Here is a 27,690-nt window from a genome sequence, read left to right on the forward strand (position 1 = left end):
AAAGTTTTTAAATTGAATGAGAGATGTAAACGGTTGCTTTTGTAGAAACGGTTTTCAGTTTTAGATCACTCGTGGTAAACGTTGATTAATCTTTAACTAATAAAACTTGATTTTTATATAATTGTGATGATAATTAAAGCATAATGAAAAAAGGGGAAGTGTTGTTGGACGCCTGGTATGAACGACATTGCTTTCGCTATTTTTTATTTATATCATACACCATGAATAAATAAAATAGCAACGTTAAAAAATAATAGTATATAAGACCCTATATAATAATAGAGAGAGAGAGAGAGAGAGAGTTTACCTTGAAAAGGAATGATGATTTTTGCCATTTCACTTTACTGTAAACCGCTTAAAAGAACTTCGTTTAAAAATAGACACGTGTAATGTTACTTAATGATATATAAAAATATATCTTACTGATATAGTTTATTAGGATTGATTAATTGATAAATATGTTTAACAATAAACCTTAATTACAAATATAATAATATAAATTACTGTTTTTCTTAATTAAATTTAATTGTCATTTAAAAGTTATACGTTATACGTATTACTTACCTTTTCCTCAAAATATGCACAAACTATATTTTATATCTTTTGGGAGATATCTAAAAGAGAATTTTAGTTTAGTACTAGACGATAGAGGATCCTTTAATTACTACGTTGTATCAACAAATGACGTCGTGTGGGTTAATCTTGTTAATACAAATTAATGAGTATTTAAAACCTCTTCAATGCCGAGTTGTTTTTATAAATAAATAAAGAAAGAATGAGAGTAAAGCATTACTAATATCTGGATATAATCAAAATAATCTTTATTCAAGTAGGCTCATAAAAGCACTTTTGAATCGTTATGTTATAGTATTGAATTAAATTTAAAGCTGCCACCTGTTTGGAAAGTAAATTTCACCGACAAGATCCGACAAGAAACTCAGTAGTTATTCTTTTCCACAAATTCCAGAGAATCCAGTTGACAACATTTTTTTTTTTATATATCCTGTTCAAAATTCAATAAATACTCAGTCTATGCTTTTTTATGTTTAATATAACTTTGTATTGAGTAATATGCCTTTCTTATCAATGTTTTTTTAAGTTAAATAAAAATAGCCGTGGAATCTTATTCTTGAAACGAATACTGAAACGAATAAATCTAGCAACATAAACAATGGTTTAAACGTTTAGTTATCGCTCTGTAACCGTACAGTTGCGTATTTAACTTCAAATCGATTGAAACTGTTAAACTGTCTTCACTAGTTGCTAGCATGATCTCAACAATAATCATAAATTAATTTTATCAACAAATTTAGGGTGTTAGTTACGTACAGATATATATATCAGTAAAGTAAAATAGAGATATCAGTGAATACGAACGTCAATAACTTCCCACTAATTGATTAAACACTTGCAAACTATTCGCAAAGCGTTAAGTCAGATATACAAAGTACTTAGCAAACGTTACGCCTGGCCACGTTGAGTAATTAGGGTCTGATAATCCTTTGCGGAAACCTCTAAGGGTTTCTGTTATTTGAAACAACGACTCCTTGCTTCTTTTTGATTGTATCGTCTGATCTTCGGAGGGCAAATTAAGTGGTAAGACTATATGTTAATTACGTCGTTATTGTGGAGTGGTGTTGTAGTGACTCTACATTGTTTAATTCAGAATAAAAGTCTTTTACCATTCAACTAACTTCTTACCACGTAATTAAACCTTTCATAGTTTTTAATAGTATTATTTCTTTTCACTTCCAAGGAAGGTTCTTTTTTTGTTCGAACGAACTTTTCATCACGAAAAAATTTATATTTGAAACATCTTTATGTTTTTTTTTTTCGAGAAAACTATAAAAGATACATTTAGTGCGTTCGTTTACTCTTGATAATTGTAATTTGTTATCTTAGTAGTGATAGAATGTTTAATTGTATAAGAAAAGTACATTCAGTTGAAAACAGATTAATTCATATTATGATAGGAGATAATCAATCGAAGCTTACGAAATCAAATGTAGAGAGAATTTGATACAACTTGCCGTTTGTACAATTATTACCACTTGATTACATCTCATGTGATTGTCCATTTCAAGAAATAACCCTTTAAAATATAATATTTATTTGGGTACTATGAGCTTTTTTATAAGTCATTTAGATATTTATAGAGCCGTAATGATCCAGTGGTTAGAACACACGAATCTCTCGATGATTGTGGGTTAAAACTTTTGCCAGACACTAAATTTTAATATGATCTTTTAGCAATTATGATTCATCTCGTGCTCGACGGTGAATACGAGGATGTTATTACCTATGCCATATGCGTATCCATCAACAGAAGAGGAGGCCTTAGTCCACCAGTAGTATATTTACTGCTACTTAAGGTATTTACACTGTTGATAGTGTCCTTTTATATATTTACATAAGAAACGTACATATTTACGTAGTTTTATATCTCGTTATGCAGTGAATGCTATACATTTTCAGTTCTTTGCTGTAAATTGAAATCGAACAGCTCTTTTGTGACAGTGATCGAATTACATAATTTCTGCTCCACTTCCCTCCACCCTCGTACTTTCGTGAAAAAGGTCAGGTGCGTAATGGACAAGTAGAAAACGGGGTTCTGTCTATTTTCTATTATTATTACAAAAATACCTTCAAATCATAAATTATAAATTATAAAATTGTATAAAAAGAATAAAGGATCATTAACTATTTACAGTCCCAAAACCAATACACATCAGGAAAGCAATTCGGAACATCCTTTCATTGTTCTAAAACAAATGTGGCCCAGAAAACGTCTTCGTCTAGGGAAATGATTGCATTATCGAAATGTTCGTCGTACGTCGTTTTATTGTCCGAGCTTCTACAATGTAAATAATATATATATACAATTTTTTTAGAAATGGAACTTTATTTATATTAATGATATTTTTAAACTCAATATCTATCTCAATATCTATAAGAATAATTCTTATTTATATAAATTAGAATAGTATGATCCATATGAAACTTGTATTGTATAAATATATATATATATATATATATATATATATATATATGTCGGAGAAGCAGGATATATATATATATATATATGTCGAACAGTTAGGTTCGGGGATTGATCCGACATTTGTAAGACTATGTTGGCGTGCAATGAAGATATTCAATTATTCATCTCGATTAAGAGCAAATGGGGTTGCAAGCAACCATCGCATTCGAAAGGCTTGTCAAAACATAACGACTCGCGTTGCCATGACACTTACAACTCCATTCGGGGTGACCCGCTCTTATAAGTAAATCAGCCATCAAACATTATTGCCAACTACTCGATTCATTAATTATCCAAATCAACAACTAAAGTAACCACGCTCCGATATATATATATATATATATCGGAGCATCAAAAACTTCGAGTATCTTATATTTACTGTTAGTAATAAATATATTCCCATGAATTGTAATTTGCCAAATGCCATAAATCTAAATGACTGTTTTTTCAAGTCAATTTTAAATAGGAATTTATTCCAGACTAACTCTTTGACTAAAAATTTTTTGCTCCTTTTAACAATACATCTATATATTTTATTGTATACAACGGTCACTCAGAAATAAAAAAATAATAATACTTTATTCACACAAACATTTTGTAACTTACTTTACTCACATTCAATTTACTATGAATTGTTGAAAAGCATGTTGTTAGTACTAATTTGAACGAACAGTCAAATTATGAACTAAAAGTTATTTGATAAAATTAGAAAGAAGTATCTCTCAACTTTCAAAACTAGAACGCAAACCATTTACGAGAATTATTCACAACTAGAAGATCAAAATCAAAGAGTTTATTTATTTTTTATAAATTAGGATTCATTTGCAAAGTTCTTACAGATCGAGAACTGAATTATATTTAATTTATCAACAAAAAAAAAATTTAAACTATTAGTAGAGAAGAAGTAAGATAAAAGAATCTAGTTACGGAACACGATTGTATCATTGATTATACACAGTGAATATGTATATTAACAATATTGGATACACTTCAATAAGTTACACAACTCATCCTGTACTAAAGTAAAAGAATCTCAGAATAAGTTCAGCAAAGGAAAAGTTTTAATGAATCACCTGAAATTCTTTAGCATCTTCCTCATTTCAGTCATTAAAGATTAAATTCAACAAAGTATTTAAGGATTCTGTATTCAAACGAGAATTTTAAAATGTTGTCACGATAAATCTTTATTTGACTAAAAGACAAAAAATTTTTTCGAAATTAACTTGAAATTGAAATATAAGATTTTACGTTGGTGATAGGGCTTTTGGGCCGGCCCGTCTGATGGGTACCACCCCCTTATTTGGTACTGCCAAGCAGCAATACTTAGTATTTTTGTTTTACGATTTATAGGATGGTGATGTCACAAGGCACATATTATCTTAGTTTCCAGGTGCATTGGTGAATTGGGTGATGGTAACTTGTAACTGACTAATTGCCATCAGGTGACCCTTTTATAAATCTGCCTACCTGCTTAATATGTAGGTAGGTATGTATTATATATTATTCAATATAACCGAATTCCTTATGCCGTGCGTATAAAACTTTCTTATTATGTTAGGCAAAGTAAAAACTACCACAGCTAAGGTTCGAAACAAAAAACAACCCAGATAAGAGGAATCAACAAAGAAACTTAACAGCTACAACTTTGAGTTTTTTTAACTTTGTTTATTCGCTTATACTTAACCCAACTTACGCTCTACGAAAAATCCTGGAAATTATTATTTAATTTTGAAGATGAAACATTATCTGTAAAGTCGGTTTAGCCTCGCGTTTCTCTTTCTTTGATTACGAAACAGAGTATTGTTGTCTCTTTTTAGAGCCGTGTAAGACAGTATAAACAGATTGCCTACAGCAAATCACTCTGAGCAGTTGAGTAACAGTCGTAATCAGTTTGTGTTCGTCCCTCGTATTAACGTTATGAGCGCTACAATTTTTTATAAACTATTAATATTTTTCCTATATTTCGTATAATTAAAATACAAAAATATTTATTGAAAAACGACAGTTTATATTTTGTCTGCATTTATATGTATAATCGGATAATAATCTTATTTTTGCAACTTACTGCTGCAGGTGTATGACTAATCGCTACTTTTTAATAATATAATAATATAATATCATTGCATTTTAGTATTATGGTATTACCATATTTATATTGGTATTAACCAAGGTCAGATTATTTCACGTAATTCATACCTACTAATTACCATCTTCATTAATAAATCAATTTATTATTATAAGTATGATACAAAACTATACTAATATTAATAAACTCAATTGTACCGACCATTGACTACCTGAATAAAATATATTTAGATTTGATTTAATTGGCAATTTACATTAAGCATCGCTAGAAACTCTTTTAAAACCGTTTTATACTGTTAATGTACATCATTCGACTTACGAAATAACAAGAAAGTTATCCGAAAGTTCTTTTGAAAACTTTTTACAAACGTTTAGCATAGATTTTTTTTATTGTTTTGTTTAATCTTTATTACTAAACTTTTAATTAATTAATGTTTTTAAAGTCATTGACGAATTTATTTTTCATATAAAGTTAACATTACAAACAAAGAAAATATTGTGTTCTAGTTAAAATTAATATTATTCTTTATAGAATATTTTTTAAGAACTATATCAATTTATTTGAAATTTGACGCCAACTTAATTACATCTCAGCATTTATATTATCTATCTGTACTATCAACTAAGGATAGGTTTTTGGTAAAACTTGTACATCCACCGCGTCATTTATTCCAGTCACTTGTAGATTTAGCGCTTTTCGGTGAAGGTTTTAATATAAGTATAAGTAACTACACTTCGCAGTGTGATCCACTTTTAATTTAGACCATTGACGAACATAGCAATTTAAAATAAAACTCATATACTGTACGAGAAAAAAAACTGTAACAAGGACGTGTCTATCCGTAGTGCAGCATCGAGACGGAGATTACCATGCAGACAGTTTGTAGAAATATTTTTTTCCGTCTATCCGTTTGCTTGATGCGGTAGCGACTGAATGAATTACAATGAAAAACTGAAATTCTACATTTGAACCCATTGGAGACATTTGTGTTTATAATTTATGTAAACGTAAATATAATGTATTTACGAAACTTTTCAACGAACGAACATAAGACATATAATATGATAATATTGTTACATTGCTCAGAATCCCGACACAATGTCTTGTTCGAGTTTTGTTTTTCTCATATAATTTTGCTTCGTTACTTATAAATTCAATATAAATAACATCAACATTGATATAAAATAATATTTCAGCCATATTTTTCAGCTATTTTAATTTACAATAATAAACACAACAGTATAATTATTTATGCTAGAATCTTGTATTCGTATATAATTATAGAAGTAAATAATAAATAAATACGTTTATGAACTTTTATAAAAAATAGTTTATCATGTTAGTTGTTTATTTGGTTTTCATTTTGCTTAATATACTGAAACAACATGAAAAGATTGAAAAAAAAATAGCGAAAACAGTCAAACACTTGCAAGTCTAAATTAATTCATATACGAACACGAGAGAACGAAGAAAATAAAAAATACGTCATGTAAGTGAGGTTTCAAGTGAGGATGTGCAAATACCGAGGGTCGTGCAATCAAAGTCGGCGTGCCGCGGGCAAAACTCAAACACCAATCAGATCTTATTCAATTAATCCGCCTTAGGCTCGGAAGCCGCGGCTACTTTCGACTTGGAATTAGCTATTTACAAACTTCACGAGCCACTTGTAACACATACAAGAGAAAATGTTACACAAAATGCGTTAATTCTAATGACAAAATTTCGTACTTAATTAAATAATGACTGCCCATTATTATTTAATTTAAAGTGTCTCACTCACGTCCCGTTTTTAAAAGCTTTTCTGCACCCGAATAATCCAATTATTTCTCGAAACGACTATAAGCCCAGTTCCAACTTTATCGAACAAACCCTCGACATTTTATTCGAGTTAAATGTTCATTTATTCTTAACTCGATCTCGGGTTATACGATGTTCTTTACTTTATACAAAACAGGAAATTGACTAATTATCTTTAAAGGATAAAATAACAGTCCATCATGTTTCCACTCCTGTCCAGCAAGAGCATTTCAACACGTTTAGAAAATTTTCGTTGTTCGTGTAATGTCTTTAATGTTCAACGCTATTACGATTGATACCTAAAATAGTATAACATTTATAAGTACGTTTAAAGAAATAATGATTGTGAAACATGTTCTCGGAAATTAAACGTCGATATTTCTACGTCGTAATAATACTCATTTTACTTACAAAGAACGTCGTAGAGATAACTGTCATAAGGATTGAAAGAAAATCTACTTGTTGAATTACAAATAAAATTAACACGTCTTCATAAATGTATCTTTAAAGAAGACGAAACACTTATTATTTATGTAAGTATGATTTATTTCAGTCGAAAGCAATTCCTGTTATATTTTACTAGATTTCCTAATGATTTCTGCTTTTAATAATTTGTTATATAATGTATAACGATTTATTTCTTCTAATATTCATTTAAAATATATTTATTTGTATAATTATAAAAGGTGCATTGATTTTGTTAAATAAATAAAACATACTCAATAAATCGTCCCTTTGATATTTTGATTTATTCGTACTTAATGTAAACTGTGTTTTTTTATTATTATTGCTGATTAAAGTAGTTAAATAAACCGTACAATAATACCATACTGATTTAAAAAAAAAGGTAATAATAACAAAACGAACTAATTGAAAAGAAATTGTAAAGTCTATTCACAACAGCGTTTAGATGTATCAAAAAGTATCGGGGAGAAGGTTTTAAAATGTCATCTCAAAGTACTCTGAAACGAGTTTTAGAATCCGTTTCGCATGCAAATCGGATTACTTTCGTGTATCATGATACGTTATTTTTATTTGTGCGTTTTTACCACTTCGCCTATTCATTTAAAAGTAAACTGACAATGGTCTAGTAATTATATAGATAACTTGTAGGAATAGACATTGTCTGACGATATGGCCAGGACATCCCGAGGGATATCTCTGATCCTGCAATCGAACCTGAGCAACTGTTTACTTGGTAAAGTCAAATAATAGCGGTAACTGCAGCTGCTCTTAAGTCAACTTTAAACTTATTTTAACATCGATCGTTGGAACCATTTCATTGCGCAAATATCGAGACTTATCGAGACTTATCATCTATAAGCGTGGAGTTAATGCTTGTTGACATCCTTGCAGGAGACATGACATACTTATATAATTGTATTTAACTAACATGACTGTATTTGTAGATACTGAAAAAGATTAAATAGTTTGTTAAATGATTCGAAAGTGCTTGTAAAAGCCTACTTGAATAAAGTATATTTTGATGTGATTTGATTTGATGTAGCTGATATCTTATACATTAATAGCGTAAGTCGATTTTTGTCCAAGTGATTATGGGACGATGAATGGAATTTTGAAGAGCTCCAAGAGGACTCTTGATTGCAATTTAGTAATTGTTGTTGTATAAGAAAAAAAAAGTGAACCCGTAAACATTCTAACTGAACTAATGTACACTATTTGATATTAAAAATTTCATTTAAAATAGGTTTAATTATTTTAATGCAAAATGTACATGAGTGACGTGCAGTTTACAATGAAATTAAATCAAAACAAAACCTGCCATAGGTTTCGAAATTCCTAAAAAATCTTTTGAAAAAACGAGAAAATTTGCGGGACACCCACTAGCAATGTTTTAATGTCGGATAAAATATATTTGACACAACTTAATCATAATGCATAATATTATTAACTAATCTAAAATAAATTTATATCCCATTAGCAACAAGTCCAAAAGTCCCTATTTCGCAAGCTGCATTACCGCGCTTAATTTGTTAAGCTATGCATTAGACCAACTCGTCTAGCTTGTATCTCAAAGCTAGAACGAGGATTATATCCCTTGTCTCCGGCAACTTTAAAGCCCTATCTGATAACCATTTGAGTAGGAAATTATATGTTTATGTCGCATAACGAGAAACAGCAAACGATTTAATTTATGATTCGATCCGTAACTGCCGTGTCTAGCAATTTTTTGTTTCTGTATTTGGACGGGAAATGGGCCACCTGATGGTAAGTTGTCAACACTGCCTTTATACATTGACGCAGTAAGAAATAATAACCATTCCTTAGATTACACCAATACGTGACCTTGGGCCTGTAGTTACACTGGCTTACTCACCCTTCACATCATTACGAAGTATTGCTGTTTGGCGGTAGAAATTAATAGTGTTAGATTTACATTCTTTAGAATACTTACTATTAGAATCGTTTCAAGCGAATTATTAACGACGACTAATAAATTCTAAAAAATAAGGTAGAATTTGCTTGTAATAACCACTTAAAAATACAAGGAAAGAAAAAAATGTTTTCCAAATCTAACCTGATTTTATATTAAGAAACTAAGTTTTATTCGTTTTTTGTTGTTACATGATAAACATCTCGCTGGTCTCTATGACCTCGATAAGACCTTGTTGTGATCTATTTAAATCCGATGAATAAATTTATATTACAAATGGTCAAGTCGACATTGACAGTCGCCCGAAGAACACTGAAATGCTAATAGGGACTCGCATTAAGGTCGCAACTGTATGTCGCTTTATCCTACTGAATTTAACATTAGCTTTTTTCTTAGATATTTTTCGATTATCTGTTCAAAAATAAGTCTTATTCCAGCGTGGACTTACGCTGTAAATCTGAAAATTGTCTCAATACGAGAAATAAAAATATACACTACACGTATCACACATAACATAGTTTATCTGTGGCTTTAATGGACAAATAAATTTTAAGTTGATTGAAAAATGATTAATAATAATAAAAAAAAAGATTACATTTACTTTATTTTATTTTAAGAAGGCAGGCGAACAAACTGTTTCCTTAATGGTGAACATATTACGTATACAACCTTCTTAGATATTAACGATATGAGATATAAAAGTCCATAATATATATTATATCCTGTGCGAGATAGCTTGATCTTTTTGACAGATGTAAATTTTTCTGATCGACATAACTTTGTAATGACGAACATATTATTTTCTTAATTTAATGATTTTAAAAATTGTAAAAATATTTAAAAAAATACGTATAATACAAAAGTTCCTAGAGATTCAAGCGTTATCCGAAAATTTTAAGACTTTCTATTATATATTATTGCTTCAAAGTAAAATTTAAATATAAACACTGAAAATAATAGACGCTTGTACAATGTTACATCGGTCGGACGGTAGGGACGCGAATAACAGGTAGCAACTGCTACTAATATCGATTACAAAATCCTTATTAAATATCATGTTAAGTTATTGTTACGAACGGGGGTCCTTTTTCTTCTTTTTAGAAAAATAAGTTATTTATATATAAATAATTGAATTCTACTTTGAATTACGCATTCCATCGTTCCATCGACTGTTATATATGTTATATTTTCTATTTCTCATCACTAGCCCGTCTCTCAAAAAGATCAAACTAACTTGAACAAGGTATAATAGTGTATACGAAACCACTGGTCTCAATCACTAATACGTTTCAATTTAAATTGAGAATACACATATTTAATTGAAATAACGTATTATTTTAAACTCATGTTTTCTGTTAATATTACATCTTTATTATTAAAATAATATAATATATTTTTATAGTATTAATTATTGAATAGTATAAACAAGTAATTCCCGACTATTAGGTTTCAACAAAATAAATTCTTATTAAAATAAACAACATCGTTTGAAAGATTAAAATTCGCTTTCGATAATTTTATAGTACAATTTAATTTAAAATAAAATATAAAAAATCTCTTTCTCTAGTATTTTCGCGGCAAATAAAATTTTCGGAAAAATCAAAAATTAATCATTATAGTTTGATATTATATAAAATTGATTTAATAATGTTTCTCGTATGTTACAATGTTTCTTCGAGGGAGTTGCGTGCCTTTTTCCGAGAACAGAGAAGATCCAAAAGGGAAATATTGAATACGATCATAAATATTTCTTTGGACAATACAAATACTTTTTACATATTCGATATATGAACACAAACCCTCAGGCGTTAATGATTTTCTGCTATTTATTTACAAAATACCTATTCCGTAGTATAATAATTGTTATACTGAGTAATTAACGGCAAAACAAATAATGTTTAATATTGTGCTGAAGGATGTCACAGTTAAACAATTGTAATTATATTAGGTCATCTCTGAAACATCATTTTCAAAATATATTATTATCTGAAAACGTCCATTATGAGAAAATACATTTATATAATATACAAGATGCTCGTCCTGATTTTGTACTAACGACAATAACCAAATTACTTTTCACATTTGCCCGGTTAAAGTTAAAATAGCCGAAAAATCCTTTCTTAACGGATGCTTAGTATTACAAATTAATGAAACAAAGTAGGTTACCGCCGTCTGTATGCTTAGATCTCTTAAAATACGCAACGGATTTAATTACGGTTTTTATCAATAAGCACTTGAAGAGGAAGTTTCAAGGGGAAGGTTTATACGATAGTATTTATAGAAAGTAGAAAAAAACTAAAAATTTTAACTTTCAAACGTAAAAAATAAGAACTTTTCTTTTTATGATTCTTCTTCAATGTAAAAGTTGTATATAGTCCCATATAATTATTGTAAGCGTGTGAACCCGGGACAGGAAACTAGTACTTTATAAAAAAATTACACCTATGTCTAGTTTTGTAAGTATTAATCTGTGTAAGAACGGGATAGCTGAATTAAAGTCGTGATTCACGTCATTTCTGTTCCGTGTTTATAAACTTCAATAATACTCTAGTTTCGCTCCGATTTTAGAAACATCAGTTTGACATTGCTTGAAAAGTCGATAGAAAGGTTAGACAAACATTTGGGTACTTACCACTGCTCTGACGGAATGAAGATTGCGGTTTAAAATCCCAGCTTTTATGGATTTGCATGTATTTAATTTGTGTCAAATTTTTATCTCGTGCTCAACGGTGAAAAAAAAAGTAATGATGCACCCGGCAAGTATAGAATGAGAAACTGCCACGTGTGTATTTCACAAATTCGCATTGCAGACGCTCCAAAAATTTATTTGACGACCTCCGTGGTCGAGTAGTGTGTACACCGGTTTTCATGAGTACGCCACTCCGAGGTCCCGGGTTCGATTCCCGGCCTAGTCGATGTATAAAAAGTTCATTAGTTTTCTATGTTGTCTTGGGTCTGGGTGTTTGTGGTACCGTCGTTACTTTTGATTTTCCATAGCACGAGTGCTTTAGCTACTTACATTGGGATCAGAGTAATGTATGCGATATTGTCCAATATTTATTTATTTATTACTTCAATCGTTGAAAAGATGTAGCCCAGCTAATTAATTAAAGGAAACTGTTATTATAAATAATAATATTGTCTATATATTATTATAAATGCTAAAGCGTGTTTGTTGTTTAAGAAGAACTTCTTTTACGCAGCAACACAGCAACGAAATCAATGCTGCACGTGTTAGATTTTTTTTTTATGAAGGACTCTGAACCGAGCTTACATCACTTGTATAAGCCTCACTACAAATCACGTGACTTACAATATTAAACAGAAAAGTCAAAGTACCCTCTTATTTAATATCAATGTTATCAATACAATTCAAAAATAACTTAAAATTAAATCATCATTATCACAGAATCAATTAAAACAATACATAGTGTAAGCCTTGTTTGTAATTGTCTAATTATTTATTTATTTCTTACTTAATCTGACACACGCTTAAACGGATACTGATATTTTGATAAAATTAAGTATGTAATATTAGTTCTTTGCATTTCTTCAAAAGAAAAAAAGTCTATACTTTTTCGTTGTCAATACTTTTTATTGAAACAAATGAAATAGAACAATTCGTGTGAAACACCTTATTGTTGTGCGTATTGTGTGGTTCTTTACTAACTATCGAATACGACGAAATTACATTGTACATATGTACCAAGTCAGCTGGTCTTAAAGTGAAAAATCGTAATTTTCTTGTGATGCAAATTTTGTGCAAATCCAAGACCTCATACCTGTTTTATCTTCTCTCTCTCTTTGCAGAATCGGATTTCAGTAAGAATTATAACTTTTTAAAATTATGTATTTGGCTATAAATTGAAAGAGTGAATGAATATTAAATCCCAAGGAGTTTACGGAAACATTCGACTTAAAAAAATTATAAACAACCGTTTTAATTATAAATCAGAATAATGTAGAATTTAAACCTTGTATGGAAGTCATGTATGTATACCACAACATACATACAATTATATTACATAAACTATAAGAATTATTGATAATACAAATCGAATTCCCAAAAATCCATAATGAAGGCACGGAGGCTTTTGTTGAATATTTCATGTTTTTAACTACCTATCGTAAGCGTGAAATGTTATACATAGGGTGTATAAATGAAAAAAGGCTTGAATTGCGAGAGCATAAAATATTAAGAGAAAAATATATGCTTATTTAGAGATAATCATTAATATTTATTACAGCGTTATTGTCTATGGACGGTGGTGACCACTTTCCATCAAGTAGCCCGTTTGCTCGTCTGCTTACCGTCTCGTCTTTATTATCTTATTTTATAAAAAAAAAGTTTTGTTTTTTTATTTTTTTTTATTTTAAGGACATGTGGCGTGGAGCTTTAAAATTACACATGTACTTTGTGGGATAGGATTCAATAGAATTCTTAGATTAATGGCTTTCAGTTGTGCCAACTAGGCACAGATTATTTCGCCAATGTCACGTAGGAAAGGGCGCACGATTGTTCGTTAAAACGAAGTAATATATTTTTTTTCTCTGAAATTTCTTAGAGGTAGAAATCTTTTTATTTATTTTCTGTAAAATGTTCTGGATAACGATGGAATTATATTGTACACATAGCGAAGCGAGTCGATGATTTTGTTATTCAAATTTGTATAAAAGGAAGTTGGAAATGTAAAATCTCCTTAAGTAAAAGAATAAAATGATCGGAGATGGCATTTGACTTTATATGTGTCAATATTATAAGTCAAACGAAATGTTAGAGGAAAATTTTGTACAAAATTATCAATTACAATTGGAAATACAATTGAATAAAGTAAAGTAAATATACAATTCAACTGGCATCGATTTATCTTATAGTTTTGGTTAAAATATGCTACTACGTTTGGTCGTTTATTTTCTTAGTGTTATTATAATACTTAACGTGTCTTATACAATAGTATCTGTGGGTTTTTGTTTCCGTATAATGAAGCTAATTAAAAATCCATTAAATGTCAGCAGATATTAACTTAAAGAAAGGTAAGAATAATTACTATTAACAATACCATTTACGATTTTCGACTTAACTTACAAATGTGTCAATGAAACCTTTTTACGCGATCCATTGTAGCAGTGTTTACACATTATATTTCGGGCAATGCTGTGAGCATTGTTTTTATTGTTTTCTTCATTATATATAATAATAAAAAAGTGCACAAATGTATATGTGTAGGTGGCGATATAATTAAAACATTTTCTGACTGACTTGACTTTCTGACTTGACTGAACCATACTCAAAAGTAGTCCTTTCAACAATTCGTTAAACATTTTGTAAACATTCGATTAAGTCCGTCTACTATGAAATTGCTACGCAACAGAGCTTTTTTATTGTTATACCAAGTAATGTGTCTAATCGCCAGTCTCGAATGATTAAACGATAGAAGCTAATTACGTTGCAAAAAAAAAAACAATGATTATCGCTCTGCAAATGAAATTATGTTATATGACATGTACGCTCTACGACACCAAATAAATATAAATGATCAAAAAAATGCTTAATAATACTTCAGTCTACGAACACTTGCAATAAATAGCTAGTTTAATTTAATGTCTTAAATATTTCATTAAGAAATAGTGTAAGAAATTTATTTACTAGACATTAATTTAAATATGATTTAATCAAAGCAAGACGTTCTCAAACACTGATTAAGTATTTAAATTGTATGATTCGAAACCAAAAGGACTACTCAGATCTAACTCTGATTTTGTGCTTCACGTTAAACGAGTCGGTTCACTGAAATGAAATATGAAAAGGGAATATTGTACATTCCTTGTAAAAATACTGAGTCTCTGTTAAATTAAATAACAAACGAACAGTGAATTTCACTTTAAACTCGAAATTGTTATCAATCTAAATTCAGTTAATTCAAGAGATTTTTATTTTCAATTAGTATAAAACGTATTCCGTTTTGATTTCGTTTTATATAGATTTATATAGATCGTTTCGTAACTTAATGCATACTATCGAAGTCTACATATTCTATTGTAACTTAAATATCACAACTATCATATCATATCTATCATAAATTAATCGTGTATATTAAACATAGGACTTTCTACGAGTTTTTTTTTTTTTACGATATGAACTTTACAACACAACAGTTCTTTTAAAAAAATTACAAATAGATTTCTTTATGTAACTCGTGTCTTCATTTCCTGTTATAATGACAAAGCATTTTTCAGGTGGAAACTGAAGGCGGTGCCGTCTCTTCATCCCCAGCGCTCCCACTCTGTCCGGCTGGGAAACCGGATGTTGACGCACAACCATTGCTCTGTGAAGGTTAGTTTTTTTTATATTTAAACCAAACTACCAGTTATAATTTGACAAATGATCTTATGAATCTTTAGAAGCGTCATGGTCCCTAGCCTGTGACACCACACTAAATTTAATATGGGTGCTCTCTAGAGGAGTGCTAAACCTAAAAAATGGAGTATATGAGCTGCTTGGGCTTAATTAGCACATTTCAAATAGACAACTCTTGGTACATTAAATCTTATTTCTAAATTAAATTAAATCGTTACTTGTGTATACAGTCTCATCTCATGACATAAAATCACATCTCAGATATTCGTTTCGGCTATAAACGTGACGGATAGTCAGTTCCTTTATATATATATATTTTTTTTTATTAGCAGCCCGTAAATGTCCCACTGCTGGGATAAAGGCCTCTTCTCCCTTTGAGGAGAAGGTTTGGAGCATATTCCACCACGCTGCTCCAATGCGGGTTGGCAAAATACACATGCGGCAGAATTTCGTTGAAATTAGACACATGCAGGTTTCCTCATGATGTTTTCCTTCACCGCCGAGCACGAGATGAATTATAAACACAAATTAAGCACATGAAATTTCAGTGGTGCCTGCCTGGGTTTGAACCCGAAATCATCGGTTAAGATGCACGCGTTCTAACCACTGGGCCATCTCGGCTACACTATATATATATATATATATATATATATATATATTTCATTCATATATATAACTTATTTCCTTGGATAAAATATGTCGAATGATTTCAAACGACGGAATTGTGGCAAAATAAGTTATCAATATCAAAAGGTTGCGAGGTTAAAATTGTATAACAGGTATTGCATTAAGAATGTGCAATAACAAATGAATGTGCGAATAAAGCATATAGCTGGCGGATTTGTAAACAAATATAAATGAATAGCATGGCTTCAAAATTCCGAAACATGTTTGTGTACCACACAATATAACTTTACATTTTATATAATACGGTATATTAATAGTTTGGTATTCAATATCCGGAATATTATCCCGTAACTTGATTATATTAAATTCAATAGTAACAGCAAATTAAAATCAATAACTCAAATAAATTATACATCGGTACTTCACACACTTTGTAGGGAAAAAATGTTCTTAAATAATAGGCTATAAAGTCGATTATGGAATAATCGCAGTTTGAAAAGTAGCAAGTAAGTTTTTTTTTTTAATTTGCCAACTATACCATTATTATCACTATTTGTCATGTAGGTACTAAGTAGACGAGTTATGTAATACTATTTATTACAATAACAACGTTCCGAGGATAGCCGCGGTCGCATGCTACCTTGCCATAAGGGTTTTAAATAATAACCCAAAATAGACGAGAATATTTTCTTGTTTCGGTTCAGAGCAAGCCTATTCCATAGCTGTGTTAATTTTTTATCTTATTTTTTATAATATTATTTTCTTTATACCTGCTCGTACATTTATTATTATCATAAAATTATAAGACCATTTTCACTTATTTACATTTCAGATGCAAATTATTATTTGAAATGCTTATGAACAATGAAATGAGTAATAATGTATTAAATAAACAAAACTTATGAGTGCCATTTATTATATTAAATATTAAAACACAAAATGATCCCGATTAATTACGTTTAGAAGATTCTTATTGAAATAAGATAGAATCATATGAATAAAGTCCAACAAATCTGTTTCGATAGCACTTTTAATGTTATACGTTACTTATTGTATATAATAAGAAATTTGAATATATTTAAATGATAATCCGAAACTACAAGGATACATTTAAAATGCTCAAAATTTCAACGTGACACTTGAGGGATGATTTTAATATAGTCGAAAATCGTCTCACTATTGAAAAGGCCAATTTTATACGTTGGTAGTAATTGAATCCGCTCGTATTGGAAAAAAAGTCCCTTGTCAGTTGCTATTAGCAGCACGGCGAGAAGAAGCAATGTCTGAAAATTTATGATACAAGAAAAATGAAAAATTGGTCATGTTTAACGAACTAAATCAATTTTTTACATTTTCATACATTACCTGTATCGTAACTTTTGAAGTTGTTCGACGTGATATTCAATTTAAAACACGCTTCTAGACTCTACGATTGTATCCAAAATACAATTTTGTCCTGTACATTACGTTTCAAATAGCATAGCTAAGAAATTGTCTAACAATTTTTATTTAATACTGTTGGTATCTCGTAAATCTAATCGAGCGCGGTTTGTGACGACACGGAGACTTTGTTGTTAAGCCTGCATTCTTATGTACAGCAGACTGTGGCTTAATGAGTTATTTTACTCTGTGGTAATATAATAGTTGAACTTTATTAGATTTATAATACATGTATCTTTTGTGTTCGATTACATATAATATAACATATAAATAATTATCAAATACGTATTTCTAAGTGTTATTTCGAATATGTATTTCTTGCTTTTAATTAAAATAAATATCATAATTATTAACGCAGTATTGTAACTACTATGCTTTCTTCTATAAATTCAGAATTATTTAATTGTAACTTGAGCGTGAAACATACATTGACAGAAATCAAAAGGTCAGTACAACACGTAACATGTGCATCACGTAACACTTATAATTATAGTAATTCTAGTAGGGGGTTGTTTAGACGAACGATCCAATTAACTTGACTGGAAGTCGGAAATCTTGTTACATAATAAAATTACAGTCGACTAATTCGAGAGGTGTGTCACAATATATTGAATGCCATGACATTAGTTGAACTTTTGCGTGACTGTCAAAGCTTATACTTATACTTATAATTATAATGACTTGTTTATCGTAAAGAAACGTATTTATTTATTATCATTAATTGGTGTTTCGAAAATATATTTTTCTGTACTGAAACTAATTTCCGCCCGCGTAGGATAAGGGCTTATATAACACGTTTGTACGAACGAATTGAAGGCAGGCAAAGAAACATTCGTTTTTATTTATATATCATGAAATCAAATCTTCCCCAAAACAACAAGGCTCAACTGGTGTAATTTATAGATTGCATGTATATGATTAGAAGTTTTTTCAGTTAAGGATGAAAAAAAAACATTCGTTGATATTTTAATATCGTTTATTTCATAAATGAGAAATATGAATAGTATAAAAAAAAAATCAAAAAATTTAAAAATTGTAAACCAAAATAAAAAATTGTAGATAGATAGATTCAAGATCAAAATTTTGTTGTTACAGCCAGTTATCTCCCAACCCGTTTCACTGCGATTATTTCGTTGCCCTTCATTTGGAATTGGTGATCTATTCTGAGTATTCATTTGGATGATATTGTGTAAAAGGCAATATATTTTAAATGTTAAAGGTAATTAATTTATTTATTTGAATAAAGATTCATAATAATAGGTTGAAAAAATAAATATAGTTTTTTAGTGTAATCAGTCATAGATAAAAGTAAATAGTTATGATGAATGTACTTTACTTAGAAGATGGACTTTTTTGTAGCCTTTTTAATAAGACCTACAATTTTCCTACAAATTTTTTTTGATGTATATTCTAGGCCAGTGTTAAAGGGTGTTTTACTAGAGTGTAAGCATACTAAAATAGTTATGTGGATAAATTACCATCATAACAGCTTTCTTCTTTTGATGAATGAAAACCGTATCAAAATCTGTTGAACCGTTTAGAAGAAATTAGCGGTGACACAGAGGCACACAGATTTGACTTTGTTTTATACTCATTTTAGAATATTAATATCAATAATACAAAAGATTCGTACTTAGTTTAAGAGTATATTCTAAAATATATTTATTTTATTTTTAAAGATTTATTTTATATACTTCTTGAAGCTTAAATTTGTAGACAAATTTTAAAAGTATTTCTAACTAGCGAAGTCTTCCATAGAACGGGTCTCGAAAGTCGCATACGTCAACTCGTTTGAAATAAATATTTGATCTTTCGAAGTATTTGATGTTGGACGAGATTTACAAAATTGTTAGTAGCCCAAGAAGGAAATTGCATTTCGCGAGAGTTTCAAACAACAACTCAACAGCTCGTTAGTTTAACGACAATAACAGCGTGAACTTTGTGATTTGTCCACATTGATATAATATTATGTAATATCACTGTGTATGTGTATTGTACTTTTTTTTTAAAATAAAATTTTAATTCATGAACCATTTATAGTTAAACTAGCGAACCGTCGGGATTTGCACAATTGCAATTGACAAATGAAAAAAGGAGAAGTTCTCGTAGTTTTTCATTTGAGATAAATCAATTTAAATTGAATGTGTATGAGTTCCGCATAATGTGTATAAAAAACTATAATTCTATAGATGACACAAAAGACATTTAGAGACCACAGTGGTTGATAAATACAGATTCAATTGTAAGAAGTTATTAAAATTTCTTTCGTTTGAAGTGAAACATATTAATTACAGAATTTTAAATTAATCATTGTCTAAGAGGGTTAAATGAGGGTTTCAAGTTTTCATGGATGTTCGTCGTTTATTAAATTAAAAAGTATTACTGTTATAATAATATATTTTTATATATAGATTGATTATCTAACTGTATTAAAAAAATATCGCTAGTTTTTTGAAAGAGTATTGTACTATTATATTCAACGTGTTTCAGACACAGTTTTATCATACAATATATAATTTAACATTTAACGTAGTCACGGCAACGCGTGGCCGTAAATAAATTGTTATTTCAAAAATAATAGACTATAATTTTTTTTGAAAATTAGTGTTCCAAATTTAAAAAGAAATGTTTTTTTACAGCCTAGCAGTGAAAGATGACGCGAATTAATTAATGTGTGTTCCTTAATCAAACAGATATAATCTTTGGTACAGGGTTTGGAACTTTATAGTTTACCGCAATTTGTGAAATTTGAATTAAAACTATTATACTTAAGCTATAGGGGTTCATTCATCATTTATTTAAATATAGCAGTAAATACTTATACGTAAGTTTTTTTAGTGTTATAGTAAGCTTTTTTATTAGTTTCCGTCAATAAATAACGGGTTGACTTAGAAATCTGAACACAAAATGAGGAATCAATTTAGTTGGTGAGTTGTTTGTTGGTTACAGCGTATAGGTAATGCATATTACCCAAAAACTCGAACATATAACATTTGTTTATATATTTCTAATGTTGGTATTCCCAATCGGTTTCACGGCAAGTATAATAATAAATGTCCCTAAAAAAACGTTAGAAATGTAAATACAAAGTTTGAATTGTTGGTCGTTGTTTGTTCAAAAAATTGTGGTTATATTGTTTTCTTTAATATTTGTAATTGAGCCCAGACCAATATGTTACAAAAAATCTTGATTAAAGTTACGTAAAAACGACGAAAGAAAGTTTGAAATTACAATACTTTATTTACATTTTTGATAAAGTTAAAGAATAAAATGTAGGACTGTGTTAGGAAGACCCGTCGAATACTGTCTTTATGCTGTCTATACCGAGCACTTATCAATTAATATTATCGTTATTAAATTAGCTAGTGTTATTCATAGTACATACATCGTAGATCCTAAGATTGACGCCGTTTTGACCGAGTTAGGAAAGGCTTATACGTGCTCACAAAGCCACTTTATATGAGCGATAGTGTAGTGTGATGACCTATAACTCAAAAAATCAAAATATTCTTTTTTCAAATAGTATAAAAGCATTATTGAATGTTCGGAAAGTAGATATTACCGAGAAGAACATTCAAGAAACTCGTTAGTTATTCTTTTCCACCGTTTTTATTACAAAGTGTGACTGTAAATAGTAATTAAATTTTTATATATAACTTAAATTTTTATGTATATATATCCTGCCAAGAAATCAATCAATACTAATTCCACCCTTTATTATCTTGAATATAATGTTATATTGAGTAGTATACCTTATTTATAAATATTTTTTGGACATCAGCCTTAAATATTTTAATAGGCCAAGTTAAAAATAATCGTATCGTAGACATCTCTCTTGTCTATTATATATTTAGATGAAAATGTTTCTGATATTGAGCGATTGCTAAAATTGGTGTAGTAGTTGTCTTGGTTAATTATTCGGTAAAAAGATTAAATATGATAGCCAAGTATTACGCGTATGAGCTGCTTTTAAACAAATATGCCTTTGCATGGCTTAAAGCATTGTTGGAACAATATGTTCCAAGTTTATTGAGAAACCTAATGTGAACTTAGAAATGGCTAATTTGTGTTGCTTTCTGTTTCTTAACCCTCGATTCTTGTTTTAATCAAATCGTTTTTAATTTGAAATCTGTAACTACATATCCACTCATATTACTTGGTATTTTTTTATACAAGAGCAAAAGCTGAGCGACTTTGTTTTTAATTGGATTTATCTAAAACAATATTAGACGAAGATTAATTATACCATCCGTAAATTGAATATTTCATAGTTCAAAATATTTTTAAACATTTTAAGTATTGCTTGCAATGTTAATACATTACGAACTTGCGGATTGTGAACTATTATTTACTTTTTACCGGCAACAAGGCCAACTCATCTTTAAAAGATCACTTGATTTGATAAGAGTTTAGTGTATTTTGTAAAGCTTTATTCAAAAAAATTAAATTGTTGTTTTAACAAATGTATACGAATATTATAAATGCGAAAGCAATTCTCTCTGCCTTTTCACATTTAAACCGCTGATTTAGATATCGATATCTCTATAGTTTGAGTCTCCGGGAAAGAACTTTTTTTTAATCCATCTCTAGTAAGGGTAAATTGTAGGGTTTGTGTGCTATAGAGTATTTAAATTTCACGCTAGTAAAGTTGCAGGTTCAGCTAGTCTTCTATAAAAACCTGTCAAAATGTGAAACTAATCCTCCAGATTTTTTTTAAAAAATATGAAGACGGTAGTTTCATTAAAATTAATATTGGATTGTGCAAGTGGCATGCGGAGATGAACTGCACATTCCTTCTTTCGAATTGAGCGATATAACATACGTAGTTGTTAAATTACATTTAGTTTGTTGTTATTTATTCTTACGTGAACTATTGAGGCGCGATTTTCGTATAAGATAATTAAGATTTTTGTTTTTATTTGTAACATTTGAGACTTTGCAATGATTGCCGGGCTATTATGGCCGGCATTTACGTAAATAAAATTTTATTCGGGCATTTACGTAAATAACTATTTACGTAAATGCCCGAATAAAATTTCAAATAATTCAATCCGATGAACACATATGACGATATGTGTAGAAGAATAAACTTTTGAAATATTGCAATATTTTCAATCGCACTGAAAACACAATAGAAGGATTATTTCATATAAGTCTTTTCTGAGCACGATATGCAAAAGGTTGTTATGCGATACAAAGGTGAATTGTTTTTTTTTTATTTTACATACGAACGATACAATATCGCATGCAATACGTTTCATTGAATTTTTGATTACTTTATTTTTTACTTTAGTATAAGATCTTGAATTTCATTTGTCTTGTTAATAATATTAAAGTCATACTAAACTTCTCTTTTACTCATAGAAGACATTTTGATGTCTGTTCTAATTATTACAATAATTTCAAGAAATTAATTGTAATACATTATTTTCGACCATATATTACGGATTTGTTGTTAGCCGAACGCGTCGCAAGAAATTCATATAATGTAAAACTTTTTTATTAGAAACGAATAGGAGTAACTTCTGTGCTATTTACAATCGTATACACTTTTTGAAAAGCGCAAACCGCTGAATACGACTTACAGAAAATATCCGCACAGGAGCTCGGTTGTAAACTTTATATTTTTCGGTGTAAGTACACTAAAAAGATTCCATTAAAAATTCTTGCCATAAGGGATATTCTTGTCATGAATTACAGAAATATGAAAATACATGATTGGACTCCTGATTATAAATATATTATGATCAATAACGTTTTTATAAAAACTACGTTTTAGTATTATTTGCCTTTGCGCACTATTTGTTTATTTTCTTTGAATTTTATCATATCTGTTTTTTAAATGTTTTGAAATTAAAAATAAAAAGAGTTCATATTATGTGACTTTTTATGCTTTATTTCTGTAGAAATAAACATGTAGGTTTCGTGGACTATTTAGTATTTGTTTACACGAAATAATTAATTGCCTAGACCAAAGGAAAAAGAGTGCAACGCAGGTACGCAAAAACCAAACATTTGAGCATATTTACATTGGGTCTAAGATGTTAGTAATGATAATTGCCTTCGAGTACATTATACTATAACCTAATAAGATGTAATGGCTCATATAATTATTTCATTTTATTAAGACTTAATCGAAATGTCCAAAGAAATGTTATTCATAAATATTTTCGCGATATTTATATTATGAGTCAGAAACACAGCTATCGTTGCGATTACTAGTGAATAAATAAGAAATTAAATTACCTATTATAGAAGTTCTTCTTAAAAGGTGGTTCCGGTCGTTCTTCTTATTAAAAGATAGATTACATTTTATATTCGATACTCTCGTTCGTTGAAACAACGAATACAATTTAAATTAGGTGCTTATTTCTTTGTAAGCGATATTATTTTTTTATCTGGTTAAGTTAGGAATCTAATATTTGATTTAAAAATTATATTCTCGATCGTCATCGATCATATTATGCCAATATTTTTTTTAATAAAATGTTTTAAAGGTAAAAACGTAAAGATGTGAATCGATAGAACCGTCTTTATATTATATAAAGAATTTTCAAGAAAACCTAATTTATATAAATTTTTCAATGTTCGTGATATTTTATAGATATAATTTGAAGTTTTTATCGGTGAGAAACAACCAAGGCTTAAATTCTTCGAAATCAAGTGAAAGTTTAAATAGAACGAAGAAATATCGATCGCTCTACTTTGTTTCCAGTTTTAATTTTGTTAGAAAAAAATTGGAACGGTTCCCTGATTGTGTTACATTCGGAGCCACGGACGGACGAATGTAATTACCATAATATATCGAAACAATATTTGTTTGTAAATATTCTATGTCACTTGGTTCCATAATTGAATTGCATGACTTCTGATATTTTTTACGTCTTATACGATAGGAAATTTCATATATAAATACATTCTTGTTATATACAAAAGATGTGTAAATAATAAAGTGTTTCTCATCGATTAGCCACCTTATATGCGGTCAGATTGGTTCACGATTATAGTTACTACGTTCAGTAGGTAAGGTAAATACTAAACTTACCTTACCTTAATTCCAAAAACTAAAAAGATCAATGATATTTAGTTCACGAGGGAAGCACGATTGAACGTATAACTCTCCTTTTAAATCTTTTAATGCGTAAATCATTATTTTGTTCTTTTTATCTCTGTAATATTTATATATAAAGATAATAATAAGCGTGATGAAAGAGTATTTCTCTGTTCGTGTTCATTAAATGTTCGATTTCAAATTATTTTGATAGAACAAAAGCTTCGAATTATTCGATTCCAATACCTTGCAGAACTTATATATCGATATTTCCTTTGTGATGTGTACTTTAATAAAATTCGTTTTCATTATTGCTCCTTTTATGTTAAAACAATAGATTTACTCCTGGAAAATGTTAAATTTAATTTATTTACGATGGACTGCGATTGTTATTTTTCGATGAAAAACATATATATTATATATTGATCTTATTTAGGCAATGTTACTGAACATTGCCACTGAGGAATATTTTGGGTTTTTATCGGAATTACTTAACGATATTGTGTATATACTACAGTTAACAACTTACAACAGTATTATTTTAAATTATTTTTATTTTTATTTTGGCCTTAAATATCAATTCTTACAGATATCCCGGATTTTGAATTTTGAGGACGTCTTTTCGCGTTTTTAAATAACTCGTAATATTATTAAATCTTATAACTGAGATTAATACATTGTGTCACTTCAATTAAACTAAATCTCAGTTCAATCCACGAAGGAGCACACCACACACGAGAGGTACCATCCGCGGGGTGCGGGGAAATCAACTCAAGCATTAGTCTCAAGTCGACCACGGCTCAGTGTAAATTGTATTAGATGAATGAATATAATTTTGTCTAATTCATATCGAGCATATTTGTAATTATTTAGTTTTGTTCTATATTTTTTATGTTATATACATAATGATACGACTAATACATAATATTATACATTGTAAAACTATCATAGTTTTTGAAATAAGTAATATAGAGTAGAGCATATTTCCAGTTAACTCGCACTCACTCTAGCAGCTTAGATTGCACACTTTGCAGTTTAGTGATTGGGAAAATAGTGGGACGCGTCATCGTGGATTGAATTATCTATAATAGTTCGCACAGCGTCTAAAGCGACAATTTTTGTTTCAACTATTTCGCCTTGAAAACTAACACACAACGATTTTAACATGATAATTTTTTGATTGATAAAAAAGTGTTACTACTCATTTTCTTGCTATAGTCAGACGGTTGAGCAAATGGGCCACTTGACAATAAATGGTCAATACCGCCCATATACAATGGCGCTGTAAGAAATATTAACCATTCCTTACATCGCCAGCCTCGGGAACTGAGATGTTATGTCCTCATGTTACTAAGATGTTGTGCCTGTAGTTACACTGGCTCATTTAAACTTCAAATTGGTACACAACAATACTGCTGTTTGGCGGTAGAATATCTGATGAGTGGGTGGTATCTACCCAGATGGGCTAGCACAAAGCCCTACCACCGAGTACATTATTATTTATATATGGTATATTTTGATTTTTTGTTTTGCTGATGGAACTTTTCCATATACGGATACATTTTTTTTTAATGTAAATCCGGAAAAAATAACAAACTAAGCTTACCTGATTTATACGAGTATAATTAGCAAAGTCTACGTCTGTCTTTTAGTTAATAAATTAATTGTGTCAAGAATTACATTTATTTATAAATAATAAATCCAGTTACATAGAGCATCAATGTTCAAATTATGTCAAACCTACAATCCAACGAAAATATCACCAAACCATTTAAATCTGCACAGTTTGCGCTAAATGCGAATGTTCATTCTTCTATGTATAATATTCGACAAAGCGTGAATAAAAGCGCAGCTACGATAGAATCGGCAAACCTCTAAATGGATTTGAAAAATATCGTCGTTTTTAAAATTCAATTCTCGAACTTTTGCCGATATATATAAATATCTTATCGTATTCATAGCGTTGCTTATTTTTATCTCAACCAAAGGACAATGGCCGTTAACTTATAGATCATGTCATGTATGTGTCAAATAAATAATAGCTATGAAATCGAATCGCCGGGATTTTAAATTATGTCATTAAACGTAACATAACCTCAATGAACCCTTGTTAATTTTGCGTCTTTAGGAATAATTTAAGAAAAGGGTTTTGGGGTCTTTTTTACCAAGTTAATAAAGTGATTAATATTTCAAGTCAGAACCAAATCAAAATATGGCTTCGAATGTATAGCTTTTATTTTTCGAGCTTTAAAACACAGATATAAATAAGTTTTAAAAACAGTTGATTCTACCGTGGGCTTCGTCGGGAAGACTTAGAGAGAGACGTGAGAGAAAGCGAATTATTAAGACTTTAGTAGATCAAATAAAAAAAGTCTTCGTATGATAAAACTAAACCAAATAAGATAAATGAATATGAATGATAATGTATATTTTAATGTGATAATTATGATAATATTTTCATCTTGACGTATGAGAAATACCAATATCAAGAACTAGTACATCGTATTACTTGAAAAAGCCATATGTTTTGAAACAGCCAATTGCGACGTCTAGGAAATATGCAAAATTCGGAGCTGTCAATCCGTATAAAATGTTGTATGCAGCTTGGCTTTGCTGCATGCTCTATACAAAGTTTTACTACACGATTGACACGAGGAAATTGAGCGTGCCTTTGACATGTTGATATGAAAGGCCTAACTCTTCTGTTGCTTCGCTTGTCAAAATAAATATATGATATAAGGCACGTACGTATATGTATATATATTTAAAAAGAACTAAATATTGTTCTTAACGAGAAATACTTTTTGAAAACAATCCAATATTATTTCAAGTTTAAATTTTATGTTTATCGTATAATTATTGTAACAAAAATACGAAATCAAGCCATAGTTGTGAACAA

General features: G+C 29.5%; 1 protein-coding gene across 1 annotated transcript in view; it reads left to right on the top strand.

Annotated features, from left to right (window-relative positions):
* LOC125076053 (adenylate cyclase type 6) overlaps positions 1 to 27,690 on the top strand; it is a 186,571-nt gene that overhangs the window by 90,147 nt on the left and 68,734 nt on the right. Inside the window, exon 4 of the mRNA XM_047687992.1 lies at positions 15,553 to 15,649. Within this exon, the coding sequence (XP_047543948.1) occupies positions 15,553 to 15,649 (97 nt within the window). The remainder of the gene's footprint in view (positions 1 to 15,552; positions 15,650 to 27,690) is intronic.

The sequence above is a fragment of the Vanessa atalanta genome, chromosome Z (genome assembly GCF_905147765.1).
Source record: "Vanessa atalanta chromosome Z, ilVanAtal1.2, whole genome shotgun sequence".
In the NCBI taxonomy this organism is placed as follows: Eukaryota; Metazoa; Arthropoda; class Insecta; order Lepidoptera; family Nymphalidae; genus Vanessa; species Vanessa atalanta.